At 45.8% G+C, this 22,107-nt stretch overlaps 6 protein-coding genes across 6 annotated transcripts; 1 reads left to right on the top strand and 5 right to left on the bottom strand.

Annotated features, from left to right (window-relative positions):
- Positions 1 to 1,310: 1,310 nt before the first annotated feature.
- Positions 1,311 to 3,939, bottom strand: BT62DRAFT_1003965 (uncharacterized protein; the record flags this gene model as incomplete). Its single annotated transcript, XM_043176988.1, has 11 exons — positions 1,311 to 1,406; positions 1,463 to 1,639; positions 1,695 to 1,948; positions 2,003 to 2,030; positions 2,083 to 2,237; positions 2,299 to 2,387; positions 2,437 to 2,458; positions 2,509 to 2,800; positions 2,853 to 2,934; positions 2,985 to 3,065; positions 3,116 to 3,939. 11 exons carry the CDS (start codon positions 3,937 to 3,939, stop codon positions 1,311 to 1,313), a joined length of 2,100 nt encoding a protein of 699 aa, XP_043041673.1.
- A 3,314-nt stretch (positions 3,940 to 7,253) lies between these two features.
- Positions 7,254 to 8,676, top strand: BT62DRAFT_757273 (uncharacterized protein). The gene is made up of 5 exons (XM_043182166.1): positions 7,254 to 7,314; positions 7,371 to 7,422; positions 7,500 to 7,562; positions 7,631 to 7,707; positions 7,772 to 8,676. Exons 2-5 carry the CDS (start codon positions 7,419 to 7,421, stop codon positions 8,627 to 8,629), a joined length of 1,002 nt encoding a protein of 333 aa, XP_043041672.1. The 5' UTR covers positions 7,254 to 7,314; positions 7,371 to 7,418; the 3' UTR covers positions 8,630 to 8,676.
- A 153-nt stretch (positions 8,677 to 8,829) lies between these two features.
- BT62DRAFT_890121 (uncharacterized protein) lies at positions 8,830 to 9,486 on the bottom strand (the record flags this gene model as incomplete). The annotated part of the gene is made up of 3 exons (XM_043183015.1): positions 8,830 to 8,977; positions 9,034 to 9,321; positions 9,386 to 9,486. Coding segments are annotated over 3 exons (537 nt in total), but the record flags the coding sequence as incomplete, so codon positions are not given.
- Positions 9,487 to 12,136: 2,650 nt separating this feature from the next.
- On the bottom strand, positions 12,137 to 12,862 carry BT62DRAFT_1003961 (uncharacterized protein; the record flags this gene model as incomplete). Its single annotated transcript, XM_043176987.1, has 1 exon — positions 12,137 to 12,862. The coding sequence occupies one exon, from the start codon at positions 12,860 to 12,862 to the stop codon at positions 12,137 to 12,139; it is 726 nt and encodes a 241-aa protein (XP_043041670.1).
- A 1,293-nt stretch (positions 12,863 to 14,155) lies between these two features.
- Positions 14,156 to 15,318, bottom strand: BT62DRAFT_757210 (uncharacterized protein). Its single transcript, XM_043182165.1, has 3 exons — positions 14,808 to 15,318; positions 14,485 to 14,752; positions 14,156 to 14,435 (listed from the first exon to the last, which is right to left on the bottom strand). Exons 1-3 carry the CDS (start codon positions 15,027 to 15,029, stop codon positions 14,206 to 14,208), a joined length of 720 nt encoding a protein of 239 aa, XP_043041669.1. The 5' UTR covers positions 15,030 to 15,318; the 3' UTR covers positions 14,156 to 14,205.
- A 917-nt stretch (positions 15,319 to 16,235) lies between these two features.
- Positions 16,236 to 21,754, bottom strand: BT62DRAFT_890003 (P-loop containing nucleoside triphosphate hydrolase protein; the record flags this gene model as incomplete). Its single annotated transcript, XM_043183010.1, has 30 exons — positions 16,236 to 16,944; positions 16,996 to 17,141; positions 17,276 to 17,362; positions 17,558 to 17,645; positions 17,698 to 17,966; positions 18,021 to 18,089; positions 18,111 to 18,126; positions 18,196 to 18,273; positions 18,323 to 18,383; positions 18,438 to 18,546; positions 18,596 to 18,685; positions 18,913 to 18,960; positions 19,015 to 19,035; positions 19,085 to 19,467; positions 19,520 to 19,535; positions 19,595 to 19,692; positions 19,740 to 19,764; positions 19,818 to 19,930; positions 19,977 to 20,011; positions 20,065 to 20,155; positions 20,209 to 20,380; positions 20,427 to 20,603; positions 20,654 to 20,705; positions 20,759 to 20,790; positions 20,899 to 20,975; positions 21,026 to 21,086; positions 21,136 to 21,251; positions 21,326 to 21,395; positions 21,444 to 21,511; positions 21,562 to 21,754. 30 exons carry the CDS (start codon positions 21,752 to 21,754, stop codon positions 16,236 to 16,238), a joined length of 3,570 nt encoding a protein of 1,189 aa, XP_043041668.1.
- Between the last annotated feature and the right edge of the window lie 353 nt (positions 21,755 to 22,107).

Below are 22,107 nucleotides of genomic sequence, written 5' to 3'. Positions count from 1 at the left end.
TGCAGTTTTAGTCAGAGCAACAGCAGCTCAAGTAAAACTCACTGCAATGACTTCATAGCAGACAGATAATAGTGCATCTGCTGAGCATAAGAAATATTGCTATTGGGACATGCTTACTATATGCATGAACAGAACTATAAGTGCCTGTAGGGCTAAGACTTTCTAGAACAGTATTTAAAACAAGTAGAATACAAACTGTAACTCTAGTCTTGAGCAAAGGTTAAAATACTTGATTCTCAGCATGACTTTCTTGTCAGCATCTTACACTGGTGACTAAAGCCCACTGATCCCTTCTCTTTCTATTTCTCCTTATCATCATCTTACATCTCACCACTCTTATCATCTTGCTTTATCAACAGTTAGTGTTGGATCCCACTGAATAGCTACTATTTTGGATTGTATTATACATGCAAATATTCTACATACCAGAAAATGTTCAGATTATTCAATTACTACCATTACCTCTCAGACCCAGTGAGTGTGAAAGGCATCACTTCTATTCCTCTCATTCTTTGGTGCTTCATGCTTCAAGTCATAAACATCATCAGACTCAAGCTGCCTGTTAACTCAAGTACTGTTTTTGTCATTCACTCATTTCACTAAATAATAGACAAGATATCTACTGATGTGAAGCTATAAAAGCATGTCTTTGGTTAGTACACATGTCTGTCCTTTGCATATCCCCATAAGCTTGTCACTCTTCATGTACTTGTTTACCCAGCCTTCACACAGCATCATTGTTAGAGGAGCCCTTCCTTGTAAGGATTGTTGTACTTATGCATGCACAGTGCATGTCTGGATGATGAAGAGATTTGTACAACAACTAATAAACATCCATCCTTTCTCAAATCTATTCAACACAAAGTGTACCAAGGTACATACACAGGTACAAGTACAAAAAAAAAGCATGGAAAACTTCGAACTGTTTTGTTTTATCATCATCTGCTTATACTCCATCAGTTGTGGTCGGTAAAAGACTTTCTGTCGTTTGCATGGCTGCCTGTCGGATTTTATCTCGCAACCGGAGGAGATTTTCATATGACAGTATAGAACGCAATGTCTCCCTTAAATCGAAAAGAGGACCTTGCTGAAATTCAAAGCACTGCTGTAACCACTGATTGCTTCCATCCCACAACAAGTAAATGCACCACAGACAAAGTGCAATCCCCAAAATGAATACCAGTGTCATGAAAACTTTCATCGAGATGGGATTGGAAGATTCCAAACACATCGAGAAGAATGATACCAGAAAGGATACCATGCTAATATCCTTGGTCAGTTTAAGAGACGAAAATTCAGAAATCAAGAACTTACCCCCACATAAGAAGAGCATAAGGGATGCTGTACATGATCGACAATCGTTCAAATCCTAGATCCAGTTGCCAGTGCCGTTCAAGGAAAGACGCCTGTCAGCTAGCAGTAAGACTATCGTAGGTGTCCAGAATAGATATATCAAACGCACCACGACGCCAACATTGACATCCTTCATGGAATTATGGTGGTTTACAAGTAAAAGGCCGATGACGATAGTACCCATGCTACTGGCGACAGATAAATAACATAGAGTTTGTGTCTCAACCATCTTGTCGACTGAAGGTATAGCGAGAAAACCCATGTTAACCGCAAGAAGGATTGTGGCCTAGTTATGTTGTCACATGACTCTTCTTTAAAGGATGTCAAGACGTCATACGTACCAGTCCGACGTGCTGTTGCCATTTATTCGTAGTTTGCTCTATGAGGTATTGCCATTGGCCCCTTGAAATAATTCTATCCACCCAGATCTTGTTCAAAAAAATATAGTGTTTAATCGGCGCGTAGAACAGCAGGAGGTTCATTATCCTGAATGGAACGGTGGGCTCCCTACCGCTATAGTCATTTCCATAAACCGATTCATCTCGATTAGTTCGAACATCCCGTTGTCCAACATAGTTGAGAATTTGGTCATGTACTGACGGTTATAATCAGACGGTGCTAACCAACAGAAAATAGATGCGATACTCACATAGGGACGCCATGCACGATGCTGAAGGCTATTTCAGCGGAAATGATTGGCAACTATGATGGACTGGGCTTGCCTGCCACTTCGGACACGTCTAGTTCTGAGAAAAGAATTCCGTTGATGGTAACGTCTTGACTAAAGTGCGATACCTTACTTTCTGCTTTGATAATGCTTTCACTCATATTCTTCAGCTTTTCAATACTCCAAGCCACCGTTGAAGTGTCGGACATGGTCACATCTTTGGAAAGGAAGAGTTAAACTCCACATCGTACAACAAGGGATGAAGAAGAAGAGATCACCTGCTTCAGCGAGCAAGATAGTTTTTTGGACGGAATTCCATTGCGCTTTCGTGAGTAGGTGAAGTTCGCTGAAAAAATAATGATGGTTCCTAGGGGATATCACTATCGACAATCATCAAACTATGCGAAGAGAAGTACCAGTATTCTCTTTGTAGGAACCCTTGAAATCAATAAGCCTTGCGATCACACTCGCTCAAGCTGCCTACTTACTGCGAATCAAGTCCGGGCTTATATCTCCCCTGAGCTCCCAAAGATAACCATCCAGTGGGCACTGAGAAAGCCAGAAGATGCACTCCGCATCGTGGTTGACAAAATAATATCTGCAACGAGTGCAATTATCATTTTCCCGCGCAGGCTCCGTGATTTCTACATATAGATGCCAGGACTTGACGCGACCGAAAGACTCGGACCTTTTCGAAATGGCATCATTAAGTATGCTGATGTATCTGGATATCCTCTCGGCGATGGCTCTGTCGTACAACCACTCCTCAGTGATTATTTTCTAAAAGAAGAATTTTCAGAGCTAATTCCTTAATCGAACTAGGAAAACACACATCATGATCATGATAAAAATACGGCTTACCGTCTGAATGCGTGTGCTTCGTCCAGCCTGCAGTCAAAACTTCTTCCCCTTCCCTTCAATAACGAGTCAAGATGCTGACTGGATAGCGAAAAGATACACGTACGTTTGAGGCAAAATGGGTCTATATGTGTTGAAGTCAGTTTGCATAGCGGGTACTGTGAATTCGGCTACAGTCATTTCATCTCTAAATACTGCTGTTAGTCACGTTAAAATGAAGTAAACGGAAGCACCAACATATGCGTCTTCCTGTTGTAATGTCCGATATGAGATGGAATGCACTCCTCGAACTCCCTCTGATCCGTAGACCAGTCGTATGTGTGGTTCACAGCACTCCTTCGGGGCAGGGATATTGATTCGCTAGATTCCGCAACCTGAGCGACCGCCTCGCTGGTTGTGGCTTCCGGTGTTGGTAAACACAACGGAGTCTGCGAGCTGCGCATAACACGGGTTGTAGGCTGCGATGCCTCTGCGGCTCTTGGCGATATGTCCTCTGAGACCACGATGTGTGGGATGCTAGTGGCGACACCCGAATCATCATCCCCAACCCTAGGAGAGGGAGAGATTTGGTAGCCCCTTGAAGAGTTATCGCTATGGGAGACCAATTGTCGAGAGACGTCTTGTTCGATAGCTTCCGCCGAAGCATACGATGCGGGATTCGATGAACTCGCAACTGTGGTAACCTCTCGTTCGGCAATCTCTGATATATTTCTAGCGACATGCGAACAGCTCGAGGCTGACACGTGGTCCTTATCAGGAGTGTCAGTCTCATCACCGGATGGTGCAGCAAGGCTGGAGATCGATGGCACGACTGATAGGTGGGGATGATGTTGTTCCTGCGAGTCTATCGCTGTCAATGACGAGGAAGGGGATGATCTCGCAGGGAAGGATAGCTCAAGACCTACGGAATCCGCGTCATACTCTGTAGTAGAAACAGCTTGAGAGCTACACGTATCGGAATTATTTCGTTGATTCCATAGCCTCAGGATCCATCTGCTACGTGTCCTTGCTTGTTGCTTGGACCTAGAGCCACCCTTCTTGAAGGTGGAAGTGGTAGACATGGCGTAGGAATAGGTCTGGCAATTTAGATGTCTTAATTTAACAGAGGCCAATGTTGTCAGGAAGAGTTCGTAGCAAAACCGGTGCATTTTCCGATTCGTCTTCCAAAGCTGTGGATGATATGGGACTTTAGTGGCAGTGAAAACTGCATATCGATACAGCACAGAATCCTTGAAAGACGTGTGAACTGTGACAGCTCAATGAATTGACACCCTAAATGCAACAGCTCCTGATATGAACGAACCGTGGTATTCAAAACGTTCTAATGACTAACGGACACACAAAGAGAAAAGAAAGATCTTCATGTATGCTTGTTTGTGCATCAAGCCCAGGACGGACGAACTGCTTGAATGTCTTCGCAGGACGTCTGCAAATAGTATGATGACACAACAAAAGAATAAGATTTCAGGTGATCACAAAGGTGTGTAAGGCATCAGTTTGACATTTGAAAAAGAAAAGATTCAGCCCTAAGATGAATAGAGGGATAGTAGGGGAAAGGGTTCTGTCTATCGAAGATGTTAATGGCAAAACCTTTACCTTCTTTGCTACCTTGAGAGTTCTTAAAATCCGGCTGTATAGTAAGATCAGCTGAATAACGCAGTCGACTATGAAAAATCCCACCGGCAATATTCGCCTCTTGTCATCGTGGAGAAAGGCAAAGAAAATTATGTAATACAGCAGGCAAGGTTCCTTGAACTTGCGTGTGCTGGAAGCTTTCTGATGAGAGAAAGCTGTATGCTAGGTGAATAAGCATACTACTACTTATCCTCTATCGTGATCTAGAAAACGCTATCTTCCAACTTTAGTTTGATGCTTTTTTGAGCCCCGGAACATCGCTACGAGTATGACTGTCATGACTCTGATGCGATGGACCAGGATTATAGACGACGTCAAATGCAAAGAGTATTGCGACCGTTCGGATTCTGTTGGTAATATAAAAGTGACGATGAGAACGACTCAGATACAGTACGATGGACTGTAGTGGAGGCCGGCCTAAGTCTGGGCCAGAAATTACAGCGCCATTTCTTTACCCGATACTCCGTCGGAGGCGATCCCCTTCATTATTCACATCTCTATTTGGTCAAGGATTTCCATAGGATCGAGTACACCACCGACAAGAACCAGGGCTGTTCTTCAGAATTGGACGAATAGATCTGGAGATAGAAAGACGGGCCAATGTATTTTCATCTGTTTCGAGGTCTACGACGTGTCTGTCCTTGAGAAGTCATGACCAAACACGCTCTGATCTTGTGCACGACACAGCAGTTACCCTCCTGCTGAGTCTCCGGTGGCCTCGGAAGAACATCTGATTCTGAGGTTACAAGTGATCACTGGTTTGACCATTCGTTTTTTCAACATCACACCTGAGTCCCCTTCCTGCTGTTTCTGACCAATGTGCAGTTGCGATACGGTCAGAAGCAGCCGAGGGACCAGAGTCACTATGAATCTCAGACTTCCTCCTCACTGAGGCAGGAGCGTTCTCCGCTCAGACTCCAAATAAGCCAACGTATATATTAGCATACCTTTTTACTCATTGTCGCCACAGAAGCGTGAGCGAATTTGCCGAACTATGAAACGCGCAGCCAAAGGTGCTTTAAATACAAGCCTCACTCTTCGACCCGAATGAGACTATGAGTATACAGCCCGAATAGGATTCCATTTTGATTATTTGGATATCTTGACTGTACAGGTATATGTCGGCGTGCTGTTGGGGACCAATCTGTCATATCTCGAAAAATCGTCAGCTCGTCCAATGGCAGCGTGGGTTCCGTCTGGCTGTCATACACTCGGGGTAAAATAGCACGATTGTTTCGACGGATACCTGTATATCATTATTTATCTCGGAACATCCGTTCTGATCTGTGGGATATGAGAAGACTTGTATATAGTTGGTTTAATTGATGCTTCAAAAAATCGATAACGGGGGTTATTACTTGGCCCTGCTTTTTTTCAATCATCGAAGAGAGGTCTTGGTGCGACAACGTGTTGTTCCAGAGTGATGCGTCGGTAACGGAATGATTTATTGAACTTTATAAAAAATTAGACACCGTGACCGCAGACTCAAGACCCACATCAATCCAGTTTCTTCGTCAAATTTCTCATTCAATACTAGTAACGCTGCTTCAGAAGGTCCGGCTGGGGAGGAGGTTATATCACAATGCTTCGGGCCGATTGGTGGCATGAGGTTTGAGTAGTTATTGTGTTTCAAGGCATAGACAACCATCGTTCCCCACACATTTATTGGATTGGTTAGGGGGTATAAGAGATCGCAACAAGCCATTCCTGAGTTTCGCCCAAGCAGGTCTAGTGGAAACGAGACAACGGACTAGCCCAATTATCCCTGTCCTTGGAGTCTCCGGGTTGTCGATCAGGAAAGATAGGTCCAGCATATTGGTAGGGATGTTCTGTGGAATGTCGCCGTTAGAAAATCGATGCATTTAGTGCAGAAGAGCCTCTTTATTAACCGTGCATATTATCAAGAACAACCCAGTGATTACGCGGCACAGCTGTCAGAAGAAAGTTGACGAAGCATCCTAGGTAGACAATGAACATCCATCCTGCCCATTTCGACGGACCTTCGATATTCATGTGTCGCAGAAATAGCAGGTAATGTGCAGGTCCTGAATAGTCACCTACGAATGACTCAGGGTGACGCTTACTACCTGATATATTGCTTAGAGTCATGGTTGCTGCAAGGTGCGCTTGCTGTCCATCCTATCAGTACCGGCGATACTCACTTCAATGACGTTTCGTCCAGAAACCTGGATGACTATGAGAAAAAGCACAGTGTATCTCACGCTCCGTATCCAGGATGATAACCATTCAGGACAACCCTAAAGTTTCGTTCAGCGGTGGCTCTACGTTCCAGCATTTCTCAACGACTATCTTCTCAGTATCTTTTCGTCGCACAAATGGTTTGGAAGTTGGGTGGTTCGCATCTCTATGTTGTAAACGACGACGCATAGGAACTACCATTGATAAATCATGTACGACGCGGTATGGCCCAATTGGCATGGTATTTTGGAGCCGCGAGTATTCCAATGGGAGTTTTGTACTCATTAATTAAATAAATAAATAAATCCAAAATGATGTAAATCCGCTCCCCAGGGTCAATCAGTGCCAACCATGACGTTCCGTTCTCTTATGCGATTATCTCACCTCAATAGACCAATTACGCCTTGTCTTGCCCTGGGTGACTTTGTCTAAAAACAAGAAGAAATTCTGGTGCCATCACCCCGTTGTCGTATACGTATAAAAGTGACATAGGGTGTGCGATAGAGGATGGCATGGGGCTTTGAACGTGAACTGTTGAAGATGCATTAACGAATGAATTGGAAATCTGCAGTTCATCGAACAATGACTAGCGAGGATGACTGGTGCGTCTCTGTCTTCCTGTGGCATTTTCAAGATTTTCATTGTCTCTGATGCACAGTAGTATTGTTCGCGTTGAGCTATTGAGCGGCTTGTCCGACAATTTGAGATGAGTAAGTGATATTCTTTGAGAAGCAAAGTCAATGCTATCCAAATGTACCTGCTTTGTTTGACTCGGTTATTATATGAGCATCCATTCAACTGAAGGGTGAATACAGCCCACGCAAACTGCCATGGCCTCTGCCAATCCCAAGTATTACCAGCCATCTTTTGTCGATGAAGGAGACTTGGACCTCAACGAAATCTTTGATCGGTTCATAGAGCCCAGTGCTTGCGAGAATTGCACCCATCTGCCTCAATCCAAAGGCGGGGACTCCCTTCAGAGTCTCTTCAACAATGTATGCTTTGTTGTCCATTCCTTTAGGGCTTTACTGGTATTCTGACGGTTTCTAATGAATTCAGGCAACACATAATGGTTCTGGAATGAACGTTAACATCAATGCCACTATTGCCCCGACCTTTGGCCACTCCATTTGTCCCGAGGCTGCATATTTGTCACATTCTGATGTGGCCAGCACCCCCGGGGTCACCAACTGGTTTGACTCGCTTTGGACCCCACTATTCTTGACCGAGCAACCAACACAAAACACGATGGTTAAAGGATCAAGTATGGCTGATGTACTTATCGACCAGCCTATCTTCCCGGCACACCTTCTTTTATCGCAACCTCTCTGGCCTGCGATTGATCATCCTCCTAACATTGACGGCAGATTTCACGGAAAGCCTTTTAACCCACACCAGACACGAACTTTGGTGGTACCCTCTTCACCGTCGCAGAGCACGGCATCTAATCCCAGGGTTCACGCGCTGGAATCAGAAATAACTTCCTTCGACTGTGCTCAGCGGGTCAATTCTCATCGTGCTGCATTATCTCCTATGAGTATACAACCCACCAACGAAGAAGACGCCCCAGTTCCTTCTTTCCGATGCCCTTGGTCTAAATGTACTTTACGGTTTATGTCCCCCGAAGAAGCATTTCTTCACGCCGTACATCATCCCGGTCGCAGAACATTGATATGCCCTCACACTGGCTGCCCATACACCTCGGTTCGGATCGCCGACGTCAAAAGACACTGCCGAACGGCAAGTCATGGACAACCTGCTTCGTTCCTTTGCAGGGGATGTAAACGCATGTTTACTCGAAAGGATGCGGTCAGGCGCCATCAGCTTCAATCGGCGAAGGACCCGCAGTGCGTAGCATATGCGGGATCGGACGCGGGAGTTGGCATTGGGGGGAAACGTGGGTGGAGGAGGCAGTGACTAGTATGACAACATTCATGAAAATGGGCGTCGTTGGAACTAGGATATGTAACGGAACAAAATATCATCAATTCGAACCATTCTACCTATGCTTTTAAGTTCTGGTGTGCCAAGAAGAGGAAGGTGGAACCGAGAGTAGTTGGATGTCATCGTTGGCAGTTATCAGCGTCGTTTTTGAAATCGTAGGTACCAAGTGAACGTTAGATGTCTTGTATACAGTCATCACCACTAGCTTGAACGATATCACTCCCAAGCTCCAACAGCGACGCCTCATTGATAAGCATACTTGGTATATTCCACCCTCCCCCAAAAGGCATACGTTCCTCCCTAAAAAATATATCTACAAGCCTAGAGGTGAAATATTTCAGTTCAGCTTCGGGAAAACACTTTGAGGAGAGACGGACCGCTTAGGTGCGACACCTGTCGACGGATCTCCCATGACACTCAGATACAGGGCCGACTCTATAGCATGAATTTCGCAGTTGACGGGTGTTAAGAAGATTTTCGGGTTGGCAAGCCTATCGTCGGCAATTCGCTGTTTTATAACTTGCCCCGCGGAGGTCGTGTTGTAATAAGAGACGCTGGGGTTGGACTGCGCGAGTGCTGTGTATATAGTTTCGTTGAAGTGAAGGTTGTCTCCGAGCAGGAAGTCGGAGCGGGAAATGGATGCATCATGTTCGATGACATTATGCCTGAAAGGAGTTCTCATACATATGCCGATAAATGATACTCTCAAGTCGAAAGATAAACACTCACTTTTTGAGAACGTCGAGAGTGAAAGTGCCAGCGGTAAAGTCTATGACATTCCCAGTCGATGCGATGGCCAAGAGAAGCGCAGGCTCGATGTTGTAGGCCTCTGGTAATCAAGGTAAGAGGACATTCATTGAATATTATGAAGCAGGCATCGTGAACTTGAGCCTTCTCAGACTCGACTTGTCTATGCTTTTATAGAGGAGACGAGGAAAGGTGCTAGTAGCCACCTGATCCTAATTGAGGTGCCATAACAGCCTGCACACATAGTCTAAGCCCAAGTATGAAGAACGATAGCGATTCTGGGCCAATATGTGTAGGAATCGAAGGATGCTGGTGAGATGAATAGTGTGCGTCACTGTCCTGTCAAGGAAACGTTGGCCCTGGGAATTGGCAGCCAGAATACTCTTTGGGAGTAAATTACAATTTACAATCAGAAAATGAAGTTCGTCGAGTTCCGAAGTGCCATCCTTGGACCGACTGCGACGTTGTTCGCAGTCTCCTATACAGTATACTCGCTAGAGTCGTCAGCGGGCTGTCATCCTGGTGGGTGACATTGTCGACGTTGCGTCGCTACCGGACTGTCATAGGTGAAAGCGATTTAAGGGAGTAGACTCGAATAGTACTAGTTGCCTAAGAACAGAATTTGAAGCGGGAGATGTTGAGTTGCAGTTCAAATACGGCAGACCAACCAGAAATATCGAAAGAAGTTGACCCTGTGTTTGCCGCAAAGCGTTCTAACAGCCACGCTAAGAATTGTTCCGTAGCACTCATTCGAAGAGGCCCTTGTGCCCCACTCAGCCGACTGCATAAATTAGAAACCCGCTGAAAGCTGTCCAAATTATCGTCAATACCTCATTCATTGGAGCTGGCTTTACCTGAGTGTAAAGCTATTTTGCTTTGGAGCTGGCACTAGTATACGAGGTCGTAACACCGAGGTCATCAGAAAACCGCCTCGTAATTGTTGAAAACTTCCAAAATCAGAAGTACGCTCGCTGTACTCGGCACGATTGGAGCCGGGCATCTGAATCATGGCATAGAATTGAAAGAAGCGTCGAATAGCTCCGTTGAACAGATGCGCTATTATCAGGACGGCAAAGCTCAGGCCTGAATTAAGCTATTCTTCTAAGTATCGTGCTCGTCCTCGAAGTTTCAAGTGTGGCATGACTCCCACGGATATAAGCCAGGTTCTAAGAAGCTCCGCTGAGAGTATGAGTATCGCCAGGCACGGGGTCCATAGTTGCATGTCCGTTTCCATATGATCTTATTAGCAAGGGGCTCTGGTCGAGAAATAAAAGAATTACCCGACAGACTGAATTCACGATGATGGTTGAAGATCAAGAGTACGGAGCACTGAGGTACGATGACGCTCTCGGAACCCTTTCATGTGGCATGTAACGGCATACCATGCGTATTCCAGTTTGGTGAGAAAATTTTGGCGAAAAATATTCCGTTGAACTTAGACGGAACTCAGGTGGCTTTGTGCATTAACGTGCAATCATCACCATGGTAGGTAGGTAGGTAGCATGAATCCATGATCATGATCGGCAAAGGAGATATAACCATTGTACAGAGTACTACGGACTGCCTGTAACCGGATGCTAGCCTATTATCTCTTTCGGGATTCGGGAGTGACCATGACTGTTGACACAAGCAAAGTAAACCGTTTAATTTATGGCGCCAGCAGTCAAGGCTACGAAGCTTGTCTCCCCTCTTTCAGCCTCGCAAGGGCGATAGACAATTCATGGATGTCAATTGCAAGTTGGTCCAATGCCTCGTCAACGCTGTCCACAGACTCTTTGAGGCTTTTTAGCTCGAAGATGGTGGGTGCATCGTTTAAGCGTAGTAGTGAAGCTATGGAAGGTGGTACACGTCATTAGTCATCCTGATGCTTTGACTGTATTCAGGGATGTCGAGTCTCTTCCGCAGCCGGCGCAGGCTAGTGATAGGATCATGATTTTGTTAAAAACTGCTGCATTCAGTCAGTACAACAAGCATAATAGATATCATTTTACAGCGCACTTCACCTTATCAAGCAATGTGGAAGATAGGCGCCGTGGTTAAAAAAATTAGCTGTGTGCAACATCTAATGCAATGCAAGTCAAAGGCATACCAAGATTACACTTGCGTCGGCTTGGAACGTTGAGAGAGTGAGCGTATGACTTGAAAATGAGCGCGGTGTTGGATGAAAAGAACAAGCTGAAGGATCGTTGTGCGGGCTTCCCAACTTCAAATTCGCCAAAGACAACTAGTACCTTACCTTCCGAAGTAGAATCCTTAGATACCGTTGAATTTCGGGATCGGACAGCACCGCTAATCATTCCGTTTGCCAACTTTGACAGTCAAGTCGCCACTGGTATTCTTGCTCAGATTTGCAAGCGTCATTTTTAGGGGTGTTTGTGAGTTAAATAAGTACTATGAAAGCCTGTAAAATGCGTTAGTCATTCCCTGGCGCGTTTGCAATAGATGTAGCCCATCGTTTCACTGCTGTTCGTTTGTGTAAAGCCTACAGGCACTTCAGTCACACAGCCTTACGTGTCATTCGTCTGTCCCCGAGTGCTAACTCATGATACAAACCTGCTTAGGTGGTGTTCAAGCATCGGTAAGCTTAATCTCTGTGTAATACTTTTTGATTCTGAACATGGGCACTTAACAAAATGACTATCCCAACAATTCTGTTAGCAAGCTCGTGAGTTTCCACCCAAGGGCATAAAAGACTGTCAAGCCTGACCTGATTTATTCTGTGGTCTTCAACGATCACACATAACGACGCCGATCCATGCTATCATCATCATCAGCCCAGACCTGGATATCTAACCCTGCCGATTGGTACTGCCTCAGAGTCTGTACATCCTCGCGCGACAACATTCCCGGGCTGATCAACCGTATCCTGGGTGTAGTACTCAAAATTGTAATAACCGACTTCAAAGGTGACTTTGACCACCGTGACGAAACCATCTCCACGAATCCACGATTGACGAAAGTGATATTCCCATCGTGCGGATTATTAGTGACGTCCATATAAAAAAATTGGAGGTGCGGAAGAATGTTGTGCCTGTTGTCCGCAATAGTTTCCGCCGTGCGGGAAAGTAGTTTTCGGTACGTTTCATCTGAGGCTTGGGACCACCGTCCGTTGCAAACATGAAGAGAGAGGAACGTCATTTGGGGGGATATTTCCATTATGCCGATGAGGTTCATGTCGATGTATGCCTCGTGGATGACGAGACAGGTGAGAGTGAGGGAGCGCTGGGAACGGCTGAGCATACCGTGCAAAGCTGAGAGCGCGTCCGGCGAAGTCAACACTTCCAATTCATCAGCCATTCCGCTGCGTATTAAACGCATGCTCTGCAGTGTTGGTAACTCCAGACTACGTATTAAGCTGGGATCGCATGCGGCGAAATGTATGAGAGATGGGCTCCGAATGCGTGGGTTAAGAGACAAGGATGAATCGCCTTCAGGATGGTAACTGCCCACTTCGAACATTTTGGGCTGCTAGGACTTGCTAATGATACTGAGGAAATGACGGGTTGCTGCAAAGTCGCTGTACACCCGGTCATCTGAAAAGTGAACCAGTTGGGAGCCTGGTATGGGGATTTTCGCATCCTTTCCCATTCCCATCAGTGTAATGTCCATCAAACAAGGAGCCATTTCGAAGGCGTCAACCAACATCTGAATCGGTTCCAAGCACCTCAAACTCAGCACAGTGAGGACTGGGACCCGACTACGGACGACGGTGAGAGCATCGCAGAGGGTCAGTCGTAAGGTAAGCCTGGCTTCCCTCCACCGAGTCGAGTGGTTCATAAAGAGGTGGAGAAGTGCTGATATAGTTTCAAACGGGACACGCTTTGTGTCAAATCATAGAAAGAAACAGTGAGGTCGTGTTGTCCGGAACGGCTGAGGGCTGTGGTGAGAAGGGAAAGCGGGTTCTTTGGGAAAGGCATGATGAGTGAGATGTGACATGTCGGTTTAGACCATAGCTTGGACGAGTGGTAATTGATGATCGCCCTCCACCTGCTACACACTCGACCCAGACCCCAAGGTCCCGTATTAACGTCGAGAACGTTGTACATTCCGTCATCCATCAACTGCCAAAATATCTCCATGAGAATCTCGGGCTGCACGCGTCGAATGGGCGTTAATGCTATCTGATATTTGCTTTCACGTCCAGAAGTTGGTCGCGCCTCTCTTTCAGTCTAGTGAGGGCCTCGGAAGTTTCGTGAATGTCAATTGCAAGCTGGTCTAATGCCTCGTCGACACTGTTGACCGACGCTTTTAGGTTATTACGCTCCAGAAACGTAGGAGAGTCATTTGAGCATAGTAGGGAGGCTATTGAAGATAGCGGTACGCGTCTTTGGTCATCGTGGTGCTTGGCAATGACCGTATCGAGGGATATTGAAGTGCTTCCGCACTCGGCACATGAGAGCGCGAGGACCATAGCTTTCCTATCACCTCAGTCAGCGCAAAGACAAGAAAAGAAAGTAAACCCACAATATACGAGGAACACGACAAGAAACGTTGAACCCAATGGTCACAGCCACCCCTTTTTCAGCGACGCGTACCAAGGAAACGGGGCCTACAGATATACCGAACCTGATTTACGGGATAGTAGCTGACAGATTGATGTAGGCTTTCTGCGATAACTCCTCCTGCCTGTTTGGCGCCGGGAAAATTTATCGTAGTACTTGCGAATGAGGGGCAGGATGCAACCACGTGAAGAACCGGCCCGGAAGGGCCAAACACATTGTTTCCGACAGACCTTGGACAGACCAGTGCTTTGTCCGGTATTTTAACATCCATTTCACTGTTAAAGTAATATCATGCATACATTAATCAGTTTGCTGTTCTGGCCCTCCCACTAAACTTGCTTGTCCTGACTCGAAGCCCACATCGTACTTCATCGCGAGTCCATATAACCCGTCCGAGACGGCCTCCAGTGCTTTGACCAGCTGTGACTGAGTGATATTCCCTATCCTCACGCTTTCAGTGATGTTTTCCACCTCCCTCTTGTGCAAGAGAAGCTCGATATAGGTGAGAGCCGCCAGGTTTTCAGCTGCACCTTCATTTTGTACGTTGAGATATACGGTAAAGTTTAAACGATAATATACCTTCTGTAGACGCCACAGTCCCGTCAAAGAAAACATCTGCACGTTCAGCTGAAGTCTCTGGGCCTTCGTGATTCGCCATTTCCAGATCACCGACAGTGTCTGTATGTTCAAGAGTCACGAAGTCAAGACCAGCACCATCTTCCCTAGAGGGCGTTTGAGGGCTTGCACTTCGATGATCATTCATGTATTCGTTCCACATTTCTTGAAAGTTTGTAGCGGTGGCGTGGTCCATTGGGTCATGTTCATAGACAAGGCTGGAGCTTAGTGTCTGTATGATGAGGCTCAGTTTTTGTTCACGTGAAGGAAAGAACGACAACCCTCACTTGCGAAGAAGCGTACTGATCCTCTTCAGGTTCATATCGGCAAGCCCTTGCTGTCTTCGCTTGGATCTCCGGGCTCAATGTCGGAGTGTCTTGAAACTTCGTCTTTTTGGAGCTTGGAGTGATGGGTGGCCTCCGAACAAGGCTACGCTTTATCTTTCTTTTCTCATACCAGTCCACTAAAAAATCCAACTCCGGATACGAGAGATTCAACAAACGTCGCATTCGTGTCTTCTTTTCCTGCAAGGCACGACTACAGCGGACTCGCTGCTCCTCACAGTTGATACATACGGCCGAATTGTCCTTCGGCGTGCAGACTTGCCCGCGTAACAGGCAATTCTTGCATACCTAATGGAAAGCTTCGAGACTGGCAGTTGGTCGTGCGGTTGGAAACACTCACCATGTCATTATGATTTTGCTTCCAGCGCATGAGGTCATGGACATTAGGGCGTTTCTTGAACCCTTTGGAAAACTGTTGCTTCGTTTCTTCCGTTACAACGATCTCGTATTCTGACTGAGAGTCACCGGTAAGACTCAACTCCCTAGAAGACTCCGAAGAATTTGAGGAAGATACGCTATCTGAGTCCATAATTGCAGAGGACGAATTAAGTTCTTGCCGAGTTATTGGCACTATATGTTCGTGTTGAGTGAATATGTGACGTATAGAAGAGTCTTCGCAGAATAAAAATACATGGGATCAAACGGCGTGTCAGTGCCACGATGTCGCCTTACTACTACCGGCACTTTACCGCGTAAGTATGTGTAGTTGGCACTAGCATTACACAATAAGATCTTTCAAACCATCGTAAGACAGAATATGAGAGCAAAGGCATAGCACGCACAACCAAATCGACACCCATCTTCACCAAGCACTAATGTAGAATCAGGATTCAGACCATCTTCTCGCGAAAGCCGTCAAGATAACGATTCGTCATAGGCCCAAAGCCAGCGAAGGTCCAAGGGACCATAAGAAAGAAAAAAAGAATATTCGTTCCTGAGGATCATCGTAATCGAAGACGAGCGGTGGGAATTTTTCTCTATTTTCTTCAGGCATACCGACCGGCGTTTAAACGTTCACTAGGACCACTAGTACCGATACTGATGTGATAATGAACCATAAAGAATGTCGATTTACTGTACAGAAAAGTCACAATCAGCCTTATGGAATGATTTCAACTGCGCCACTGTTCAACCAAGCCTCGAGCTCTGCAAAGTCGTCGATTTCTTCCATCTTCTCCTCGACCGGATTTCCAGAGTCATGTTCTTGCATCACGACGCTCAAGTCCTGCCGACTGCTAAAACTATGGTCCGAAGTCATAGTCAGGTCTGGTGTGGAAGGTATGATGTCAAAGCAAGCAGGGTCCAAGGTGAAGTCATCGTAGTCATCTTGCTTGCTCTCAGCTTTGACCGACTTGTCATCATCAATGACAATCACACCGTTGTCAGAACCTGAGACAGAGACAAAAAGAGGGTCCTTCTGAACCTACGACCAACGCATCTCAATGCAAATATTGATAAGTATAAGAGAGGACCCACTTTCGGCGATCCATCACTGAACTTCATACGTTTCGGCAGAGGACTTAGTGAAAAGTGGATGTTTAGAGGTGAAGCAGGACGTGCGCCGAAGTCATCGTCGTCAGGGAAACTGCGAGTCAAAGCATCGATATCAGAATCAGCAAAGTCGTCAGAAGAAGGAATGTGTTTCTGAGGAGCAGAAGTCATAATTTTGTGAGCCTCGGGAAGATCGTCGTCGTCTAGGTGGTAGGAGATGTCACGACACACATCTTGCAGTGGCTGAGAATCTCCAATGTCAGCGAACTTGATCTCTGGGTCAGGAGCGGCCTTTCGCTTCCGCTTCTTCAGGTCAGGAATGGGTTCTAGTTTGATCCTTTGTCCTCCAGTGAGCTTAAGGTTGTCTTGAACGTTAGTGTTCTTGTGCAAAGCTTCTAGTCTTTCTATGGTGCGGTCAGGGCGTGTAGGCGTCTTCTTCTTGGTGTCCAAGACCCTTCGCCATTGAGAACTTTGAGAGGTAGTCTCAGAAGATTTGGAGGCGTTAGGTTTAGCAGTAGAGACCGAGGGTTTCATCGTCGTAGCTATCGGCGCTGTTTTCTTCGGTGGATGCAATGTTCCTTCTTTACAGCTAGAGGAGTGAAACGCATCAGAACAAAGCATTACTGCATTGCGGCCATACCAAAGGTGACGACATTTTTTTCTGTCCTTGCAAGAATGGTTGCATCTAATTCCTGTCAGCGTACATGGAGGACGGTCAAGCGAAAAGGGGTGACAGGTAATTTCCGTTCGGTAGCTTTTGGGTAGTTTTTGGGTTGTCCAGAGCCGCTAAGATGTTGGAGCCATGCTCGTTCCTTTTTGCTGGGCGAGTGCCCACATCTAAGATATTGTCTGTAAATGACAATATGCGAGTTTCATGAATTAAATAACGAACCTTCTTTTTTCTTGATGAGATCCCTTACCTCCGCCTTTTCATCCGAACTGTCAATGGCACCATCCATCAGGTCCCAAAATCCAGGATCTTCTTCATAATCCTGAAGCTCTAGCTCCTATAAGAGAAGATAAGCTGATGTTGAAAGCACAAAATAACATGAACGAACCAGTGAAGTTTGGGGACGAGTATTTCTAGTAGGGTATTGGGACGACGAGATGTCAGGTTTGTAAAACTTGGTCACTGTAACTCCCGCTACGCATTCCTGAGTGAAGGTAAGTATTCACAGTTGCCGACCAGTAGAGACACCTACGGAAGATATATAGATAGCGATTGACTGGCTCGGCTTTTCCAACTCTGCAGTAACTTCAAAAATCTTGGCTTCTTTCAATGACTTCGTTCTATGCAGAGAATCAATGGTATAAGTTATGAGATGAAGATATCGGCACCCACGATATACGGCGAAAGTCAATCAATTCCATGTCAGAGGTAAGGGTAATGATTGAGGTCATATTGTAAACACGTCCTTTTTGCTTCTTGGACTTCGCCTGGGACGTGAAAGAGTCATCGGTTAATCCACATTCGATGGACAAGTCGACTTCCACCGGCTTTTCTGCGTCGCTAGTGCGAACTTCAATCTCTGTTATTTTCAGCATATAAGAAGGAAATTCGCGTGCGGATGCCAACATCTCAAGGCCGAATGGAGGACGTCGATTCAAGAGCTTATACAAGGACGAGTTAAAAATGTTGGCAAGACAAGAAAAATTTGGCCTTACTGCCTCAAGTCTGAGGGAATCTTGCTGACGCAGAATATCAATCGATGTTATGCCATGCTCTGCCAGTACCTATGGGATGTTCAGCCGCACCTTTCTTGATGGGAAACTTCATTTTACCTTTAACCTAATGGAGACTAGGCATTAATGAAATATCAAGGAGATATCATTTTCTTACGATTTCTCTCCGATTGACTCGATTTGACGCAACACCACGGGTCGATCTTCCCAAGCCTTCGCAGTAAGACATCGTAATCTTTGTGCTCTGGTGAGAAGTCTGAGGACTGGCTCTTTCTCAGACTCACACTTCGAACCCGTGCTTCAGTTGCGCACCACGTTTCTTCGTGATTGCCACTTCCACGACGGCTGAAGCAGTCGTCAGTTCAAATACGACAGGAAGAATAGTAAGATGTTGCAGACCTCTGGCGATGCGTGGTATGTGACGAAAGACGCTAAATGCGTCTAGCTGAGGCTGACTATCGCCTGTCTTGTATTCAGGTGAATTAAGAGAGATACCACCCAAAACAGCCTTATGGGAACCATTAGCAACCACAAAACACTCCGAGAACGCCACAAACCTGGATCAGCAAGAAAGTCTTGTCTGAGGTCTTCTCAACCTTCTTGACTTCAAAGCGAATGTCATTATGTCGCCGAAGCTTATTCAGATACTGACCGAATTAATCTAATGCGACTGGAATGACTGGGAAATGGTGTTCCTTACCGTTTTCTCAGAAGCGCGCATCTTGGATTCATTCAATCTTCGATATCTTCAGTTTTGCCGAACCAAGGTGTCTGATAAATAACCCACTCTTCTGAGGCAGAAATCATCTCAAGCTGCCGCGCGCACCCGCCAACGACGATCAGGAAAGAGACAAATATGATAGTGAATGCTTACTATATCCCGGAGACTTGGTCGTTCTGGTAGAGTCAGAATGGCCCTCATCTGGGATTGTGGTCAATCTGAAGCTCAAAAAAAGTCTACGCGGTTTATACTCACTGTGGCCTGACGAATGTAGAACTAGAACGAGATCAAATCTGATGAATCCGAATAACTGACGAGGTCCCACCTTGCTCATAATATCCCCGTATTCTGTAGAACTCAGCTGTCCGTCTTCACCCTCTTCGGAACACGTAATAAGTTCAGATTCCTTCAATTTTTTAATGCTCTGCATGACCAAATCGTCAACACGTTCCTCCCAGGTCTGATCCTCGCCTTTTCCGAGCGCATAGTGACGAGGATTCTTTCGAATTCTCTGGAACAGGAACGAGTTTCGAAGCCAGTCGGTGGCAGAGCTGATACTTGTAACAGTCTTCAAACCGATTTCTGAGTTGAGATGCTCAGACAGATTCACATGAAGGGAACTTTCGAGGATGGTTTTGCCTTGAACGAGCTCTCGGTATTTGCTTTCAAGCTCGGTCTCGCATAATATTATAGCCATCCCTTCACTGTCTATGAAGGTGTTAACACTCGCTTAATCAGCAAGATGCTCAGCGGTATTCACCGAATTGGGGTCGACCCTGTAAAAGGCAAGGCAAACTGAGCAAGATCAGACCCGAATCAGAAAGGAAGCTCTCACTGCACGACCAAGCATCTGCATGACATCAAGATCAGAATACTCGACTGAAACGTTGTTTTGGAAGGTCTGGACCCCTTTGATAACGACTGAGTGGGCAGCTGGACAAATGTGAGAACGGAAAATACATGTATTGAGCGCCACTTACGAAGGTTAACTCCCACAGCAAGGGTCTGGGCAGATGAAGAGTTTCATTGCTGTGATCGTATTAAGTGGTCAGACTTACTGATGTCGCTATGACTATCCGAAGGACTCCCTTTAAAAAGAGGCTTTCAACTGCACGTCTATCATCTAACGACAGCCCTGCATGATGGGCACCGATACCATATGACGACCATTCTGCCTATCTGAGCAGAACGTACATAGATGAATAATACCAACTTACCAGCCAAACGCTTATCTTCGAAGAGGTGTTCAACTCTGATCAGAATCGGTGTTAGTTGTTATCGGCGCAACAGAATGAGGTCATAGACAACCTTTCGGAATGGGTCCAAGGCAAAGATTGCTTCTTTTTTTTGGCTTCAAGATAATCTTTGAGCATATGTTCGGCAGTGGCGAAGACACCTGCGGTGATTACCCTTCATATAAGTTATTGGTTATTAAGAACTAATCCGCACCCTTCCGGGTTGGACAAAAAACAAGAATAGGCTTCCCAACGGAGTGAGTCTGTAACGTCGAGAACAATTTGTAGTCAAGAATTTTGGAGAATTGAAAATCATTCTGATTGCGTTGTCGAGGAACCCCGACAATAACGCGCTTCAGCTTACAAGGGCGGAAGTCTTCACCAAACTACATAGACTTTAGCCGCGCCTGAAACTGAAAGAAATTTGCATACTTCGAAGACTTTCGCCGAGCTACCATCACGTCTGGAACTCCCAATCCAAGACGCTATGTCCTGAGTATTAGGAACTGTCGCCGAAACGAGTACGAATCGGACATTGGATCCACGTAGTTTCATCCGAGAAATGACAACTTCGAGGGTGCTACCTCTGGATTCATTGAGTATATGGACCTGAATAAAGGTTGTGATATCGTGGGTATGAGATCACTTGATAGAGATACCTCGTCTACCAAGATTAACCGAATGGAAGATAATATCTTTCCATGGTCACCCCTGGCTCAAGAAACATCATCTGAGAAGTTCTTGCTAAGCTGCTGGACTCTTACCAATTTCTTGTTAGACTGTCCCACTTTTCAGCCTGTCGTTTTATCACTTAAGTTGGCGCCCCATGCGCTTAAAAATCCATTTACCGTCGTGACACTGAAAATTAGTCAGTCAGGCCAGTCACATAGGTATATAAAAAAACTGGCATAATTGTAGAATTCTTCGCATCTCCCCATACGCCCTTTCCAAAGTGAACAGTATCACCTGTCAGCTCGCAGCCTATCTTTGCTATTAGCGCGGATACATGGGGAGAAAAGAGATCGTCGCACACTTAATACCCAAAGAACTGAACTTGGCTGTCCAGTCACGATATCTCTCCGAACATAGCGCCTACGAAAAATTTAGTGCGTGAATGAAGTATCAGTCAGAACTCTCCTACCTTCGTCGGTGCCAGGTAGACACATTTTACTGAGTTGTCCAATGCGTTACTCGTCCTATTCAACATCTCTATGATTGCCAATTCAAAGAGAACAGTCTTTCCGCTACCAGTAGGTGCTGCATTGGGTGTTATATTTGTGTGCAGGGGTCATGCATACAACGCTGACTCGGACTTACCGCTCGCTACCTACAAGATTGCTGTGAGATGAGAGCACTGAAAAGACCCAGTTGACGTACTATATTTTCATTGTTTTCGATGAGCTAAGGCATATGAAGAATGGAAGCATTAATAGTAGCCATAAATCTCACCGTATCAAAACATGAGGACTGGACAGCGTTAAAAACGCCGAATTTGAATAGTGCTCTATACATATCAGCTAGCAAGCGATTCGGTAATATACGCAGGCAGTTGGAACACAGAACATACGAAGCTCTGTAACTGGTCTCAGTCTAATACCCTTCGCACTCCTATATGAAGGTTCTTCGCGAGCAAGATCATTTTTTGATGGTCGGCCTGCGTTGAGGGAATGCGAAATTGGAGTATGCGGCGGTTGGCGCTGCTGTAAAGGACGGTAGTTCCTTGACAAATGTTGGTGTTCTTGGTGTTGACTGTACCTCATCGTCGCTAAAAGGCAAATCAGAAATTATCCACCATAAGGGAACGGTACTCACAAGGAACCGCCTCGTTCTGACACGGGTCAGCTGTTATAGCATGAGCGAAACTCCCCTGTCGTTCAGGAAATTTGTCGCATCCATACAACTGCTGGCCCTCCCATTGTTCATCCTCGTAATAAGGCTGGTCAGAAATCCGAGGATCGGTTGTGCTGACATAGTCTTCTATTGGATCATCGTAGTGCGGAAGGTATTGTGGAGTAAAACTGTAGGTGGAATTGGTTCTATTCATTCTCTCAGGCGGGGATGGAGAAGAGTCCACTACAGGATGTGAAGGTATGCAGAACAAGGAAAGCGCATA

The sequence above is a fragment of the Guyanagaster necrorhizus genome (genome assembly GCF_019112545.1).
Source record: "Guyanagaster necrorhizus MCA 3950 unplaced genomic scaffold BT62scaffold_8, whole genome shotgun sequence".
In the NCBI taxonomy this organism is placed as follows: Eukaryota; Fungi; Basidiomycota; class Agaricomycetes; order Agaricales; family Physalacriaceae; genus Guyanagaster; species Guyanagaster necrorhizus.
Note: the sequence above shows the minus strand (reverse complement) of the source record. Positions and strands in the feature narration are given on the sequence as shown.